The sequence below is a fragment of the Lethenteron reissneri genome, chromosome 50, assembly GCF_015708825.2.
Source record: "Lethenteron reissneri isolate LAM-NWPU_2019-01 chromosome 50, ASM1570882v1, whole genome shotgun sequence".
Classification (NCBI taxonomy): domain Eukaryota; kingdom Metazoa; phylum Chordata; class Hyperoartia; order Petromyzontiformes; family Petromyzontidae; genus Lethenteron; species Lethenteron reissneri.
Window position 1 is genome coordinate 6,002,964 of NC_083828.1, and position 18,957 is coordinate 6,021,920.

Here is an 18,957-nt window from a genome sequence, read left to right on the forward strand (position 1 = left end):
GAACTTCTTTCGCGCCGTACGTAGCCAACCGCGCTCGACGGAGGAGCGGGGGGTGTGGAATGACAGCAAACTAAACACACCCAGAAGCTGTTCAAGAGAAAATTAGTTTTCAATCGAGATTACCTTCACGTGCCTAGCTCCACTGGGCTTCCTAATATCTGAAGGGGAGAGCGTTCCAGACGGCCACAGAAGCGCATCTGAAAGCGCGCTAAGCAGGTGACCGTCTGTGTTCGATGGCCAGCGTACAAAGCGGCTGTAACACGTGTGTTGTGTCTTAATCAAGTGCCGCGGTATGTATATATTTTTTAGGAATTATAGGATATCAAAGAGCCTCAACGTTAGCAAGCTAGGGTAGACGAACTCTCCGTGCCGTTCAGTGGCCGATCCCCCCCACCACCACCCATCTAACTGACCTCCTTGACCCCCCCCACTCTCACGGTCGCGCTTGATGCGCAGTTTGGCATTTTATATTTCGGTGATCCGCGCAGATAGGAGGCAGCTCGAATGCGCTGTACCGTGTGGAACTTAAAAAACAAGTTTGAGAAGCACTGCGACTTGACCGCTTTGGGATTTAACGTGGTCAAATAAAGGGTGGCCATTTGCATACTTCTGTCTTTGCACGGCGTATTCGAAATAATGATTTCCTGCAAGTCAGATCCATCCCGGAATGCCAGGGCCGTTACCCGAAACGTTGCCTATGATATATATTTTTTAAAGCTAGAGTGTTATTGACGAGAGTGTTGTTTTGTTCATTGTGCCTGTGCGCCACTGCCAACGCAGTTTCATGTGTCAGATCTAGCAGTCTTAGCAGGATTTTTGAGCCGAGAGAGTGATTGCATCGGTGACCACAATGCACAACAGGTGTTATAGGCTGCAGGAGCTACGTGGAGGGCCGCAAAGAATAGTGCAGCAAAAACACTCGTCCTGCAGTTATAAGCTCCCACGTCTATGTTCAACCTGCGTTGACCAGCATGGTGAAGTATGGTCAAATAAGACCCACGACCCATGCGGTGTGCGGAGGCACCAATCCAGCAGTGGATTGGCATGTATTCAGATGAAGGTGTCAGAAGGAGAGATGCGGGTTCAAATCACTGATTTGTGGATTCAACGCTTCATCTCTTTGTGGGCGATCAAATGAGCGCCCCATTGTGCGAAGTGAACATGATGTCCTGCAGATGGACAGGTCCCCTGCCATATGAATGTGGAATTTAATTTACGCCACTTACTCAAGGCTGTGAACGGATGTGCTTCCCCCAATATTCATTTGAATGGGAAACCACTTTGACTTGAGGTTTTATTCAAAATTACAGTTGATCTGATCCTTTATTTGAGTGAAATAGGAAATGGCGGCATAGTCGTTTGTGCCACTGCACTATGTGGCAGAGTATTTTGAGAAAAAAGTATTTTGATTGCTCACAGAGCAATGCACTTTTTTGACTTTAGAGAATGGCCTATATAAGATGATATCAAAGAGCTACTTCTGACAACCCTTCAAGTGACCTGTTCCAAAAATTAGAGGCTTAGGACTTTCCCACTTGGTCTGCTATATTAGGGTAATGTCCGTCACATGGCAGCCACACCGATATTTTAACTCTCAGAGCTCGAATTCAGTCCCAATTAAGGGGGGAGCCAAATTTAATTGTTTTTTTTGTGTGCAGTACTTGGTGAGTGACCTGGCTGAGACGATCAACTCACTGTGGCTTGCGAACCCGGATTTATCACAGGTGGCTGAAGCCCGGAATTGAACCCATGATCTCAGCGGTGCCGGCTCACCTCTCTGATCAATGAGCCATCTGGCCACCGCTAAAAAGGGTTATATTATTAGTAACTTACCAATTTGATTTAAAGCTTTCGTGACTGCAGGGATTCATATTCTTGGTTCTTTCGGTAAAGTCACGTAGAAGGGAAATAATAAAATAAATATAAAACAATAGAAATTCTCACGACGTTTCGACTGCAACACAAGCAATCAGCATCAGGTGTGAAATCCACACCTGATGATGATTGCTTGTGTTGCAGTCGAAACGTCGTGAGAATTTTTATTGTTTTATATTTATATTATTGTATTATTTCCCTTCTATGTGACTTTACCGAAAGAACCAAGAATATAACTTATCATTGCTAATTATTTTGTCTCCTTGTGGGGTTACCTCTCAGAGGTAGCCTGGAGGGCAAGCGGGAGCAGAAGAGCTACAAGGACCTACTGGATGACCCCATGCTCAAGTTCTCCGGGCTGAACCAGGAGTCATGTTCACACCTGTACGTCACAAGCCAGGTGTTGGGAGACGGAAGGCCGCTGGCTCTACCTACACGCACCGCCTACAAGCCCTTCAGCACGCGCTGGAAGTACGTGTAGAACCTGCAGCCCTGGAATCAATGCAAATTAATTGCACTTTTGGTATTCGCGCAATTCTTTAGAGTGCAAGGTTATCGCCGAGGCGCTATGTTTTACAGATGAACATAGCCTGCGGAAGTTTGACGGTAGGGGACGGAGGTTGTTGTGTGGGTTTACCCAAATAAGTAATTTGCAAGCGATTCTCAATTTATTTTTTAATTGGACCAAAATCAGTGAACCTGCAGTATCAACCCCTGCTTGGTTTGAATTGTGAACCAATACAACAACTCGCAAGAGTGCTACCGTTTGGCTGGCCGTATTACTATTACTATCCCAAAACCCATGTTTTACTCGTTTGAGTTGTGAATCCTGCCAGCCACGGTTAAAATTTTCATTGAATAATTCCTGTGTCGCTGCTAGACCAGAGTAGGCAAGCGGCTAGCAGCCACAGCCATACTGGATGTGGTGTGAAATCCACCATCCATTTCAGTTTAAAAGTTTGTCCAATACAGATATAAGACAATTAAAACACAAGCTGAATTCAGCTCGTATAGCAGGTATGTAAATTTAGGCACCGAAGGAGAGATCGTAATAGTTTGTGGAGGCCTTCATCCCGCAGTGGATTGGATGATATTGATGAACATCAAAGTGAAGTTAAAACACAGTTGAATGTATGTACGTTGAACTCCTTTCGCACCGTACTTAGCCAACTGTGCGAATCGGAGGTGCTAATCTGGAGTTGTCATATGCTTGCAATGTAGTGAGCCACACAATCACGAGCTTCGTTCCCATTAAAGCAGCCTGAAATTAGTGGTTGTTACACGTCTGTAAAAATACAGACTCGCTTGATGCATGCGGAACATTCAGCGTAACATGGAGGCACATGACAGGGCAATGGGGTTACTCTCCGTGAGTCATGTCATTTATTAAACAAGCGCACTCAATTGTTCATATTCTAACCAGGGCCATTGGTGCATTTGCCTATTGCCAATCACCCTTTTTATTCTGGTTGTCTTGAATGTTTTGTATGAGATGGTTTATTTTAGCCATTGTCATGTAAGGATAATGTTATTATAAGTTCATCATCTTTTTATAAATGTATTAATAAAATGCGAGGAATTTAATGCCAGTAGAGGGTAAGCATATGTATGTATGTACGCTGAACTTCTTTCGCACCGTACGTAGCCAAGTGTACTAATCGGAGTTTCCCGAAATTGCTTGTAAATCTTTGAACATATTCACACGTGTCAGTGGGTTGCCATTGGTTTATGCCCATAAAATTAGAATCTAAAGCGTTATAACAACATTGTATGAATCTTGATTTGAAGCTTTCGTGACTGCAGGAATCCATACTCTTTGGTTCTTTCGGTAAAGTCATGTAGGTCGACAAAATAATAGATCACGACGTTTCGATCGCAACGCAAGCGACCGTCTTCAGTGAGAGTTCACAACGGTCGCTTGCGTTGCGGCCTCAACGTCGTGATCTATTATTTTGTCTACCTACGTAACTTTACCGAAAGAACCAAAGAGTAATTCCTGCAGTCACGAATGCTTCGAATCTAGTTTCTATTCTATACAATTTTTCTGTAAATTGACTGTTTGGCATGTCGTCGACATGCCATATATTACTCTGGAAAAGCATTTCAGGTTTGTTGTTTGTCCTTGCCCTACCTAACCCGTGACCCTCGCGCGTGTCCTGTGCGCGTGTGTTGTGGTGCAAGTTGGAACCAGTGGCTGCAGCTGCCCGTGAAGTTTGCTGATCTGCCGAGGAACGCGGTGCTTGCACTCACCGTGTGGGACATGTACGGACCGGGCCGCGCCGTGCCGGTTGGAGGAACCACGGTGTCGCTGTTCGGCAAGCACGGGTACCGCCCCTTAATTGATGCGTGCAGTCGGTTTCGTCGCGATATGGCACTGCGACATGGCACTGCGACAGTACTGCTTATGAATGTGCCGTCCGTTTTCATTGTTTCTTGATGTTGTACCGGCTGACGTGCTGACGAGATCGTCGTCACGTGGCTGCTGAGTCGCTGACCCGCGATAAGTATGGAGCCACAAATAAATACAAAATTTCACGAGCCAGATAATCCACAAAACGAGTGTTAACTTTACTCACATTTACAGGTGCGGCCCCTATTGTCAATCCACCACTCGGCTTTTCCGTGCTGTGCAGGTTGTAGGGGGTATCTTGACAATGCTTTACCACTCTGGTCAATGCAAGGTTGGTGAAGGCGGGGGGAGGATGTTAGATGTGGGAGCATAGAAAGTACAGCACAACAGTGGATTTTGCCACACTTCCCTTTGCTACCAACATAGCTCTACAGCGGCCTACAACACCTGTTTTATGCATGGTGGTCAACCTATTGAATAATACTAGTAGGAACCACCTGGTTCCACCAGCCCACAGGGGATTATTGTGTCCATCCGTCCGTCGTGAATCCAAAAATGGGAGGTTTGGGGTTAGGTGGGGAGGGGCTGGGTGGGGAGGGGCTGGGTGGGGAGGGGCTGGGTGGGGAGGGGCTGGGTGGGAGGGGCTGGGTGGGGAGGGGCTGGGTGGGGAGGGGCTGGTCACCCCGTGGTGCCCTTATAAAACTCAACGTTTAACCTACTCACACCGGCTTGTGCCCGCCCTCACAGTCAGCCATATTTGCGGAATACACCACGCCTCCGTTGACCCTGGCCATTGACCGAGCAACCCAACGTTCCTACCAGCTCCCTCCGCAGGAATGTATTTATCCATACCCAGGCTCAACCCTGCTTGTCTTCCGTAGACCTGACAAGAGTGGACTCTAATGAGGGCACTAATAGTCGTTAGAAAACCAGCATCAGTGAAAGCCCATGGAATATTCAGATATTTATTCAAGCAGCCAAACTTTGGACTGGTTTTTCTGTTTTTTTTACTTGAGTGTGGCCTAATGAAAAAAAACGCTGCTGGGTTGCCAGATGTTCTAGTTTTGTCATAATAACGATGACAGAATGTGTTTGTATTGAAACACGTCTAACATATATTCCCTGTGTGCATTCGTGACGTTATTAAGCCAATAGTACATAAAATATCAGTGGGCTTTGCAGATATGAAAATTACACGAAATTGCTTGTAAATCTTTGAACATATTCACACGTGTCCGTGGGTTGCCATTGGTTTATGCGCATAAAAATTGGATTGTACAGCGTCATAACAACATTGAATCTTGAGTTGAAGCTTTCGTGACTGCAGGAATCCATACTCTTTGGTTCTTTCGGTAAAGCCACATAGGTCGACAAAATAATAGATCATGACGTTTCGATCGCAACGCAAGCGACCGTTTTCAGGTGAGAGTTCACGGTCGCTTGCGTTGCGATCGAAACGTTGTGATCTATTATTTTGTCTACCTACATCACTTTACCGAAAGAACCAAAGAGTAAACATTGTATGCTGTTATGATAACAAATTGAAATGTACAGGTTACTCTGACAGGTTGTCATAGCATGGTATGTGTAAAGGTCAGAGTAATATATACTGAGCAAAAATAAGATGAAAAGAATATTAAGACATTTGACACACTGCATACGTTGGATGAAGCGTTGCCGCTTGGCTCTTCCAAACCAAAGTGAGTACTCGTAATAAGAATAATACAGGCAAAAGGTGATTTTTCGACCACAAAAGGTGCCATTTTAACCACAAGAGCGGTCCTTCCCTCATGCTTTGCATTTCGGCAGAAGGCATGAAAGTCTTTTTGTGGAAGGGGGTTGGTGGGCAGAGGCTGCGCTATGGATAACGTACTCGAGAAATGTTGGAACGTACGCAGGGATCGTTAGTGCCACGTTCTGGTGGCAAACCATGCACGTGCACAACGTGGCGATTAGTGGTCTTAATTGGGGGTGGGGGGAGGAGGCAGCGCGCCACCCTACCGAAAGTTTGACAACCACTCGTTTAAAGTGAGTACTGTACTGGGGTGCTCCGTAAATGACTCGCTTAACGCCGTCGCGACGGCAGGCTGTTCCGACAGGGCATGCACGACCTGCGTGTGTGGCCAGGAGTGGAGGCAGATGGTTCTAATCCGTCCACAACTCCTGGCAAGGCGGGCAGCTCGCAAGGGGACGATCAAATGAGTCGGCTCGCTAAGGTACACACAACCGAACCGAGTTCGTGCTCAGTGACAAGTTTTTGATTTTTTTTCTTCCGCAGCTGCAGGCCAATGTTGTCAACTTGACAGCTGAAATCGCCTGAGCTTTTAAAATCAGTAATAAGGAGAGAGGGAGGTGGGGGTGTGGGGTGGGGAGGGGTTGCAGATGAGATTAAGCTGAGAAGGGAAAATGTGTTGTTCATCCCGTTGTGTCTACACAGGCAATTATCGAGCGCCGCGTAACATTTCCATTATGCAGCGTGGAAAGATTGAACCATTTTAATTCGGCGAAATACTCGAGCAAACATCAAACAGCAAATGCAACAGAACATTGTAGCATTTTGCAGACAACTCAATTGACATTTGCAGTTTTTTTTGTTAAACCCATATCATTATTTATTTGCACAAAGAGACAGAACTTTATTTGCCAGGTGCATAATAATAACAGTCAGCTGTGGCTTGCCCATAGTAGTGGTAAAATTGCTCCTTGGCAGACCTTTTCCTTTGCACATGTGGATGTAGCTTTCCTGTTTTCTAGCATGCGCACACGGCCCTGTACTCTCGGCTTGCGCGCAATATAGCGTGCGATTATGAGACGTCTCTGCTCATATAGAAGGACATGCGCGTTCGATGCACACATGCAACTTATTACGAGTGTGTTTCTATACTCACTGCTCATATTCTTCGATTTAGCAATGTTTTGAGTGTGCTGACTTAACCGGTTTGGAATACGTTGGCCACAGTAACTATTGGCATGCATTATAAAGGGAACGTGCTAGTGCATAGATTATTATAAATGTGTAGTATTGGTGAATCCTCAAATCTTTTGTTTAACTATATATATGCACACACACACATGTTGTATTTATGATATTTTATTTACACGCATGAAGAGTTTTAATTCAACTATCGGCATGATGAGTTTCATTTTTTTTAATAATTGCAGTTTGTCAGTCCACCTGTGCTGTGTCGGTAATGAGGTTTGTTTTAACCATACTTCACCACACTGGTCAGTGCGGGTTAATGGAAGCGGTGACCAGGAGCAGGTAAGATATTACTCACCACTGATATTAGCCGTGGTAATCAAACGCGGGTATCCCAAGCTCAGCACAGTGCTCTGACCGTTTGTGAAAACCCCCACCTGAAGTTAATCAGAATCAGAATATTGATTCATACTGGAGAAATCCGATGAGCTATGAAGTTCTTATTCAGAGATGCTACAGTCTCCTTAACCTAGCTTCGTTTCAAATGGCTCACAGCAGTCAATATCTGATCCTTCCTCTCGGTCGAGTCAGACTAAAATTAGATCCCGTTTTAAATATGGGACACGAGCACTAGTAAGACAAAGGCAAAGAGACCCGTTATTGTCTGTCTTTCCATTTCGATATGCCTCGCTTGGCCTGTAATTTGTAAATATTTTCCAACTGCCTGTTGGCTCACCAAAATACGTTTCGATGTATGCCGCATAGGCCTCGGCAAGGTAAGGTAAAAGGTAAAAACAACGAGCCTACGTTTACCCTACCTTTTACCCTAACCTAATACAAAATACCTGATTGCAGGGTAATTACTGGGGTACTACACATGAAAAGGTTTATAACAGGTAAATGCTAGGTAGAACGCTTTATTCATATCGAATGCTCTCGATGATACAATTTTACATGGAGGCCACAGACTGCGCCACGGAGCTTTTAGCGAGCGGTAAACAAGATATTTACCGGGTAATACTTCACGCTACCTTTACCCTACCCTTTACCTTACCCCTTGGCATGTCGACACCTTTACCCTTTTACCCGGCAAAAAGGGTAAATTACCTTACCTTGCCGAGGCCTAATACCACATTTTTCTGTGCAGGCAATTGAATGCAAATCCAGTACAACGTCGCATATCTGACTAGCCATGGACTGAGGTACAGGCGGACATGTGAAAATGTTGTGTATGTGAATATCTATGTTGAACGACAGTTACATCGTGCAAAAAATACTGCACTGGGGTGGGCGGTTAATTGGTCAGGGCGGATATGTGACTGATGGTCGGATGTGTGGCGCAGTACTGCACCGTGTGTGTTTGTTCTACTTCAGTCCACACGTGTGTGTGTGTGAATACTACCAGGAATAACCCTGTAACAACTTTTTGATCAAATCTGGTTGTAAAATTCAATTCTGTATTTCATATACATATATGTCAACTTGAAATGGCCAATTGTTTTCTTAACTCAGGAGGAAGAGAGAATGATGGAAGTAAGTGATATATACCTCTGGCATTTTTCTTCATTTCACGTCGCTAACAGCATTGTGAAATACAGAACTGCGTGAGACACTTGAGGTTCTTGCATCATTAACAGGGCTGCGTCATACTAACTGCTATGCAGCGAATGCGATATGTTTATAGCCGAGTGCACTCGTTAATTTGTTTAGATTTTATTGATTACTAAATGAGTTTCAAATTGTTTAAAGTAAAGAATCCCGTGTATTGCTTGTCAAACGATTTTAAAGACTAACATATTGCAATTGGCACAAGAAACTAATTAGAATAATTAAAATGTATGGGCGGTAACAATCACTTTTAAATGCTGCTATTAATAGTCGGCATTTAATGATCCAGTGATTAAAAGGTGTATTCTCAGACTCCTAGTACATGTGTTGCATTTTAGATAAGGGAATGCATTATTTTCCGATTATGCACATTTCATCCAAATGATTCCTTAAGGAATGTACGTGACAGAACAAATACTACAATACAAACAAAGTGACAGACTACGAAAAGAATGGTCGAGATGAGATGGGACTATCCAAACAAGAAAGACGATACAAATAGAACAACGGGACAGAAAGAACAACAGACAATACAAAGTTGACGGTACGGACGGCACAGGCAACACAAACAAGGCGGTGCATCTGAGGCGTACCATACAAGCGGGAGAATACAAATGAGATGACAAAATATTGCTTTCATCTCGAGTTTATTTGATTTGTTACACGGATGGTGGTCCCGTTTGGCCAGTTTCCCGGCTATTTTACACGGGAGATCCGTGCCGCTCCGTGAGCGCATCGGCAAAACAAAGACAACGGCATTAACGTTGCAGAGAGAACGGCCTGCAGCGTCTTAAGGAATGTCCGCACGACGAAAAAATTAGGCCGAATCAAATCGTGACACCAAATAACGACGGATGAAGCGGAGATCTTCGCTTTCATCGCTGCTCGGCGCGTACAGTGCACGCGCATTTTTGCCGCGGTCACAATACGCCGTTGTGTGATTGTCTCGGTGTTCGCCGCGCCAAAAGAAAGGTGGGAGCCAAAGAATACAAAGCAAAGATAGATGTGTGTGGAATGGGAACCAGGAGCTCCTCTCGTCAAGGAGCATAAACCATCAAGCAAACTCCGCTCATCCTTGCAACAGCGGCTTTTGGCTAACCCTCGATCAGAGATGGTCACTGCATCGCCGCGCTTTCAGATGCGATTCTGCGGCCGTCTGGAACGCTCTTCCTTCTCATTAGGAAACCACTGCAGCTATGCACTTTTAAATCATCGAGATTGAACACTCATTTCTTTCGAACCGCTTTTTGCGCTTAGTTTGTTGTCCTTTCTCCGCACCTCCGATTAGCACGGTTGCCTACATACGATGCGAAAGAAGTTCAACGTACATACATTCATCCGCTTTTAATTTAAGAGAGCTTTTTTTAAAAATAAAATGCTGTTGAGGTTCACCCGTCGAGGGATATTGTAACAAGTCTTTGTGTGAACTTTATAATTATCCAAACCTTTGCAGAGGATAAAGCATATGCGCGCTCTTACATGTAATCACGGCTCTTGATCATAATTTTCAGCGAAAGGTTTTTCTTGTTTCAAAGGAAATTATGCAATTAAATTCCACGCAAACGACATCAAATGAATACACGCGTATGCTAATGACTGTTCTTACCCCTCAAGTGTGTGTGCTACTCACAATGGCTGTGTAATTGATTTTCAGCTCAGGTGATATTTTGTTCTCATCTATATTTCAAAGGAATTTTGATTGTGGCCTTCACGACATCGTTTGCTTCCCCATTAATAGAACTCTTGAATTAAAGGGCCTTCACAGTGGCAGTCACAAATCAAGACAGAAATGATCAACAGTGGTTTTGACTTCACTAATCGGCACTCTAAATGAATACCGCAATTTTTTCTAAAAAAAGTGTTTTTCACAGCGTGAGATAACATCGACTGTCCACTTTGTGCTGCCATTTGCGGTTGTGAAAATTGATTTTTTTTTTAACAAAAGTGGTCGACATTTTACGCCGCACTCATTCCTTCTATTTGTCTCGAAGAACTGGAAGATGAGAGCCGTTTAATATTTAATTATTTAAGCTCCCACAATCTTGGCATCAAATTAAAGTTAAAACTGTTCTCTAGAACCACGTAATTGTTTTCACTTGAAAATCCTATTGCTAACTTCCAAAGCAGTGAACCATCTTGTCCCAGCCTACATCATTAACATGCTGCACCCATATGTCCCCTCAAGGTCCCGAAGATGTGGGGATGCAGATCCTCTCTGCATTCCCAGGTCGAGGTTTCAGCTTATGGGTGACCGAGATTTTCCCCCTGTAGCCCCCAGGCTATGGAACACTGAACCGCGAGATATAAGGATCCCTCTGAGTCTGTGGGCATTTTTAAAATGCGTCTTAAAACCTATTTATACGCTTCCGCTTTTTAAATTGTAGTAAAAAAAATAATGTATTTATAATATACATTTTTATGCTGAGTGCTGCTGTGATTCTTTATGAAAAGCGCTATATAAATGGAATTATTATTTACTTTCAAACGTTTGTAGTTTTTTTTTTATTCTCCCATAAAACAATTAAAAAATACGTCTGCTGAAGAGATGGTAACACACACATTTGCTCGTAAATTAATCGTTAAACCTGACGAAGCGTAACTTTACGTACCGTATTCTCCAAGGCTATGACACACTCCAGAAATTACGACGCACCCAGAAATTGTGCCCGGTGCCAAGTAAGTTATACATATGTGGTCACGCACGTATGTATGTATGTGTGGGGAGAGGTAGTGTAGCTGTTAGCGCGCTGCGCTACGAACCAGGCGTCCCGGGTTCGATTCCTGCTCACGACCAACACCAGTGACGATTATGTGAACCGCTCCTGGGCCTCCCCTAGGTCGAATCGGCCTTAAATGAGTACCTGTTGCGATGTGTAAACATCGCCATTAGGGCGACAAAGGCAGCCGGGCGTGGTGCTGACCACTCACCCCCTAATGTGCCGTACCGGCCTACATAGGTGCTTACTAACAGCACTTGCCCCAACAGTCTGTTAAGGCTATATGGGGGATCTTTGTCTCGTGTTAAACTTCTTTCACATTTTACATCGTCAACCATGTTTTTGGCATGGCACGCAACATGCTGGATTATGAGAGGCGCTTCCAAATTCTTCTTTGAAACACTGGGGAAAGAGTGTCTTGTACCACAGAGAATACGGTAACGCTCACCTACCCCCCCCCCACAACCCCTTTGCAAAGCCGGAGCAGGTGGAGTTCACGTATATGTTGTACGTTTTTGAGAGAGTATATACGGAAAGATGTGTTTTTTTATTTTAACTTGTACGCATATGGCCATATACCGTCTTTTATTTGAGTGTGTACTTGTGTGTGTGTGTATGATTCAATGTGTGTATTGTGTATGCGTATATGAACGGATTGGTGGTACACGGGTGTGCGGTATAAAAAATATACAAATTTCGCAATCATTTTTTATTTTCCTGCGATTTGCAACCACCGGTCAGAAAATCTTGTGGGGGTGGTGGTGCGTCAAAATCACTTCTCGCGATGTCAAAGCAGTCGGAAGGCGATTGTCCATTCAAATTTTGATTGTAGGCTGTTGATGAGGACCGCTGTGTTATGCTGCACCGGTGTACCACCAATACATCCATAAATTGTGTGTATATATATGTGAATATGCATTTAACTAATATGCTAATGTACTTCATGTGTCAACTATATGTCTATATATATTTATCCTTGTATAATTGGTAACTTTGCTGAAAGTGCGTCTCCTTAAATCTCCTTCTGACATAAAATTGGCTACTTCCTGCAATCTCAGTGCAGCTGTTCCATGTTTGTAAAATATATTGTAAAGATCTTCGTTGATGTTAGGCCTTGGTTTGTGAGAGCTTGGATGACCTGCACTGCCATCGTCGACACATGTTAGGCCACGGAGGCGAGATGTTCACTTCCTCGCCTGGCATACAGGAGGTCCTGGGTTCGATCCCGACCCTGACGCCTGCTGTATATTTGGAGTTTGCATGTCTCTCTCCCTGTGATCGTATTGATTTTTAAATCCTTTATATTAAGTTTACTTGCTTGCTTGCTTACGACCGTGCAAATCTTTCGGTCGTTTTTTAACCCACTTCCCGTGATCCAATCGAGCTGACATTTTGCACACAGACTCGTTGTGCGTGACAATTAATTTTCGTGAATTTTTTTTTCCTAAATTTTACACTGTTTATGGAAAAATAAATAAATATTTAATTACCAAATTCCTTAATGGTGGCAGACAATCATCTGACCCATAGGTGGCAGCCATCTCAAGGACGAGAGGACTATAGCCGCCCCGATGCCATGCATATAAAGGATTTATAGTGAAAAACTTTGTTTTTACGGGTTAATTTTTTTCTCCGGTTCCTACGGTTTTTACCCGCCACATTTAGAATGTTTAGCTGCAATACATTTCAATCATGATAGGCCACTTCGTTGAGTTATGTTTTGTGTCCAGGTCACTTCTGAAAAATAGCTATATTAGTCAGGGGGCCTTATCTGGTAAAAAAAAGTTTATAGTTTATTTGACAGTCATTCTTCGTTTGAGCATGTAAACACTTTTTGATTTAAAGCTTTGTGACTGCAGAGATTCATATTCTTGGTTCTTTCGGTACGTGACTTTACCCGAAAGAACCAAGAACATGTAAACACTGCGTATTTTTATTTATCGTATGTGTGTATATTATGTATCTACACTCTGTTCATATAAAAACAAAACTGTCCTGTGTATATATGTATAATAAATGCAGTAATAATGTATAACATCACATGCAGCACGGGTACACCCACTGATATAGGGCAGGTGACTTGATTAGAATGCAGCGGAGCCCAGACGCAGTCGCGTAATATCAATCAAAGGCAGCTTGGCTTCTAAATGATGGAAATAACCATGGCTCCCATGCACGATCCGCTTCATATAGAGGAGGGCAGGGAAATGTTTACACCTTTTTCTATTTAAAGCTTTCGTGACTGCAGGGATTAATTTCCTTGGTTCTTTCGGTAAAGTCACGTAGAAGGGAAATAATAAAATAATAATAATTTAACATAATAAAATACAATTCTCCCGACGTTTCGGCCACAACGCAAGCAGCCGTCCTCAGGTGAAGAACAGGTCTGTCGGAAAGACAGCGTCTGAATGAACACCAAGCTTGGCAGCGTATATTTAAGCTGGGTTAGGGGAGGAAGGGCGCCTTGACAAATGCAAATGCCTTCTCAATACTGATCAGTGTGGGTTGGTCCACATTACTCCGATATCAGGATCGGTTCCCGATACCACCCGCCACTGATGTTGGTCGTGGTCAAGAATCGCTGCGAGTTGCCTAAGTCAAACCAGACCGTGTTAAAAATGTACGCTTCAATGTCATTTCCCTTGGCATTTACATCAAGTCTGCCAAAGTAAAGAAACTCGTCGAATATCCTGCAAGCATGGGGAGAAATATATCAAGCCGTGCTACGCGGTGGCCTTGTTTTAAGATGGCACGGTGTTCATTCGAATGCATGGGCTTTTGCACTGTTGGCATAAAAAATGAGGTCTTGTGTTTTTCAATGTGTAAATGGTTCCCCCCCCCCCCCCAGAAACTAATTCAATTTGCTTTCGAATGTGTGCTCGAGTTTGGCAAAAAAAAACAAGCAAGGAGGTGAATTGTGTTGCTGTGGTTATTACAATTCTTATGGTATCTGGTTACATTACATAATGAGCGCACGTGGAATACTGTAATCAAAACTACACCAGTCGCACTTCCCCCAAAATATTTCATTACATCTGAGAATAACATTAATTTTGGCCGTTTAAAATCAATAACAAGATTCATGTTTAAATAGTTAAAGGTTTTGCAAGTTTTATTGTCGGTGACATTTTATATGCATAGATAAAAAAAAACATTTTCAATGCGATGTGCATCAGTGCTTGTAACAAAAAACGAATGTTTCTGATTCAAGACAGGCAGTTGAATTTGATATATTTGACATTTATTATTTTGTTTAATTTGTAGTCATGTCACAAAATCTGAACCAAGCACTACATTTTTCAAACGTGAAGTAATCTTGAAAGCAAATCATACAGCTCATATAATTGAAGTCAAGAGACTTAGGTAAACTCAAGAAACTTTTCAAGGACATCTGCAAGTGTGATCTCAAATGCTTTAAAAACCACCGTCGATGAGTGGGAATCTCTGGCAAGACACAGTGGAAACTGGCCGCAGCAGACTCTGGGTATGCGGTTGGAACTGCGACGTGAGATGGTCTCAGTGGTTCATATTCTTAGGTTTTTTCGGTAAAGTCACGTAGGTAAAACATTAAAATTAATAAAAGTAAAATAAAATAAAAATCACGACGTTTCGGAGGCAACACAAGCTTCCGTATTGATACAGCTGTCGTGGCTGTGACGGTTCCACCTGAAGACGGAAGCTTGTGTTGCCTCCGAAACGTCGTGATTTTTATTTTATTTTACTTTTATTAATTTTAATGTTTTACCTACGTGACTTTACCGAAAAAACCTAAGAATATGAATCCTTGCAGTCACGAAAGCTTCAAATCTAGAATGGTCTCAGTGGCTTCTGGACAAGGGCCGCCCACATACACAGCAGGACAACACCAGCCTTGGCAGTCAGAACGTCGGCCATGACAGTACCAGAGTCACGAGTACAGATCAGTTATCGGAATCTTTATTTTCCTGGAGGAATCTGATGAGCTATAAAGCTCTTTTGGACAGATGTCCAGTAGGGGCTGGTCAGAATGTTACAACAATAAACAGTGCACAAATTCTATAGAAGTTCAAAGTATAGGAAATGTAAGAAAATCACTAAAATAATATACAAATAAAACGAAATTTTCTTTTACCAGGTTCAGCTCACTGAGCTATTAGCTTCTTTTTCAGAAAAGACCTGACCACAAATGATCGCTCAATGAAGTGGCTTATCGTGTGGAAATTTATAGCGGCAAAATTCCAGAATCGTCATTTTCAGTCATTGCAGGAAATGTTCGAATAATGTAAACAATTTTCTAAAAAGTTAACACTGAAAACTCATTGTCTTCCCTGGACGACGGAGAAAAGGACGATGCCATAGACAACCAGAGTCAATGATTAGCCAGTGTGTGGAATTAATAATGGCTTGCATGCGATCATACTGACTGCTGTTTTTAGGTACAGCTCTATGTCAGTTCACTGCTAGACAAGGTCTTGCCCGTGCCCTGTGAGTGTGTGGCAGTTATTCTACCATACTTAAAAGGGAAGGCCCAGGACTGGTTCAGACATAACTCTTCACTGGTCTTGGTCAAGAGATGTAATGATACTCAAATTAATGGGATGACCTCCCCACCTCACAATATACAATACAGTACTTAATATCTCGTGCCGTTTTTGGTTATTTCCGCAGGGTTTGCTGATAACCATAGCGGTTAGCTCTGAAAATGACACTGATGGGTGTAGTAATAATGTGTTATGTTACCATTACAATGACATGGTGTGAAGACAGTCATTGTTCTGAATCAGGCAAGTTATGCTCATCCATGTGCAGTCTGCATGCTGAACCATATCATGCTATGCAGAATATGAAATGTGTTTAACTTTAACGAGGACTGACATTTTAAACCAGTTAAGCTTTTAATGCCATGCCGTATGCCAAGATGATCAGTCTGTTACATTTACAATTTAATTAAAATTACGGTTTAGGCGAAAATACCATTACAAAATTACACACGTCCTCCGGCTCGGGACGTTACTTATTCTGTCTTCCTGCTGTGTCCTCTTGCAGCTGACCAAAGCTCATCGGCAGGGACACATGGTCAAGGTGGACTGGCTGGACCGCCTTACTTTCCGTGAAATTGAGATGATTAATGAGGTATTTTATCACCACCCCAACATCGTTGTTGTCATCGGTCTCATTTTCGTCGTTGTCATGACTTTCATTTTCAGCGCCACCGTTACTCATCCCGTCGGTCACCTTCGCCGAGGTGGCCAGGTGGCTCAGGTCAAGGAGCAGAGCCGGCACTGCAGATGTACAGTGATCCCTCGTTTATCGCGGTTAATGGGGACCGGAACCCCTCGCGATAGGTGAAAATCCGCGAAGTAGGATTGGCCCCCTAGGAATTTCCGTTCCGTATATGTGTGTGTGGGTACCAGAATGTTTAAAATATGTATATTTATACTTTATATATATTTTTTACTTAAATCAATTTAATTATAAAACCTTAATATTATACATTCACTCTCTCATACGATACGTATTATGGTGTTCTACACTCACCAATGACAATAGTATCTTGAGACTTGACTCCAGTAATGACGACGACGACGATGACAATGACGACGATGACAGACCTGTGCAGTCGATGAATGTGATGATGAATGATGATGATGATGGTGTTACTGCACAGGTATAATGAGGCCTTTAAATCAATTCGAAAAATCCGCGATGCACTGAGGCCGCGAAACTTGAACCGCGAAGTGGCGAAGGATTGCTGTACTGGGTTCTTATCTGGCTTTCAACCAGCCCAGCTGACGATTAAACCGGATTCTCAAGTGTAGCGAGTTGACTGCAGATTCCAGCTCGTGAGAATAATTTCGTTGACCAGTTTTACTGCCATGTAACAAACGTATCTCGATGTTTGTGTCATGTGGGACGGAGCTTGCGAATGGAGATCACGAACGTCACTTGAAGGGCTCTGCGATAAGTCGTTCTGCTATCTACTGGCATGGACCATTCCCTACCATGGGTGATGCGCTGCTATGCAAGAGCTCTGAATGGATGCTTTGTCGTACGACATGACGCGGATGGCATAAATGGAATAGAATTGGGAAAACAACATTAAAAACAAATCACCTCCTAGATTTCCGCGGTTGTCAATCAGGCTTGTTCTTAATTGTTCTTGTGCACCACTGCCAAAGCAGAGTATCACCAAAGAGCGCTCTTCTTAAGTTCTCTGCCCAACCTCTCTCCATCCCACGGGACCCCCGCTTGTGAACCTTCACCCTACACCTCGCAACACCGCACTCCACACTAGGTTCCTGAGCCAAGATGATGGGAGGTTGAGGTGGTTAAGGCGATGTCCCCTCCTGAGCTGTAACGATGGAAGGTTGAGGTGGTTGAGGTGGTGTTCCCTCCTGAGCCATGGCAATGGAAGGTTGAGGTGGCTGAGGTGCAGTCCCATCCTGAGCTGTGACGAAGGAAGGTTGAGGTGGTTGAGATGCTGTCCCCCCCTGAGCTGTGACGATGGGAGGTTGAGGTGGTTGAGATGCTGTCCCCTCCTGAGCTGTGACGATGGAAGGTTGAGGTGGTTGAGATGCTGTCCCCTCCTGAGCCATGACGATGGGAGGTTGAGGTGGTGTTCCCTCCTGAGCCATGTATTTATTTTTAGGTGACACCGTCGCTGGGATTCGGTTTAACGTCACACAAGGATCACATCGGTTCTCGCCATCATTGTTCATTTCACCAGCATCCTCATGACTCTCTTGCCACAACCCTTTGTTGGAGATGCCAAGGTGGTGCTAATCTTGAGACGTTGAGCCATGTTTAACATGACCTCAGGATCTCACAACCACGCAACTATGTACATGTCCAGCCCATTTTGTCAATCCACTGCTGGATGAGGGCCTCCCCATGCCGTGCGGGTCGTACAGGTTATTTGACCATGCCAAGGTGCTGGCCAGCGCTGGTTGGGGAGCTTTGATATGGGAGCCATAGCAAGTAGAGCACAACAGTTGATTTGGCTGCCCTTGCCTTTGTTGCCCACAATGTAGATCCATAGCCTATACTACCTGTTATGCACGTTGGTCTCCCACATCCGAGCTCTACCGAGGCTCCGTCGTGCTTCGCTTCTAAGATCATCGGCTGTCCAGCCGTACCCTGTAATTATTTGCTATTGTTGCCGCCATCCACTATAGCATGGCATTGCAGTGCATGTGACCTGATTACGTTTCTGATGTGCGTTGTTCATCGGCAGAAGGAGAAAAGGAACTCGAACTTCATGTACCTGATGGTGGAGTTTCCTCGAGTGGTGTTCGAAGACACGGAGTACGCTGTTGTGTACTACGAGAAGGTGAGATGGCTAATTCCGGCCTCCTGTCACAGAGAGATGGGGGGAGCGGCAGTGGTGGGGGGGTGGTGGGGCTGGGCCCTGTCACCTTGTTAAATACAGCAAATTGAGAGGCTGATTGATGAGAGCTTTCAACGGTGACAATAGCTGCATTGCCTGTTCCTGTGAAATACAACTGCTG

At 43.9% G+C, this 18,957-nt stretch overlaps 1 protein-coding gene across 1 annotated transcript in view; it reads left to right on the top strand.

Annotated features, from left to right (window-relative positions):
• PIK3C3 (phosphatidylinositol 3-kinase catalytic subunit type 3) overlaps positions 1 to 18,957 on the top strand; it is a 64,037-nt gene that overhangs the window by 478 nt on the left and 44,602 nt on the right. Inside the window, exons 2-6 of the mRNA XM_061572434.1 lie at positions 2,158 to 2,346; positions 4,057 to 4,200; positions 6,312 to 6,441; positions 16,496 to 16,582; positions 18,684 to 18,779. Coding sequence (XP_061428418.1) covers positions 2,158 to 2,346; positions 4,057 to 4,200; positions 6,312 to 6,441; positions 16,496 to 16,582; positions 18,684 to 18,779 — 646 coding nt within the window. The remainder of the gene's footprint in view (positions 1 to 2,157; positions 2,347 to 4,056; positions 4,201 to 6,311; positions 6,442 to 16,495; positions 16,583 to 18,683; positions 18,780 to 18,957) is intronic.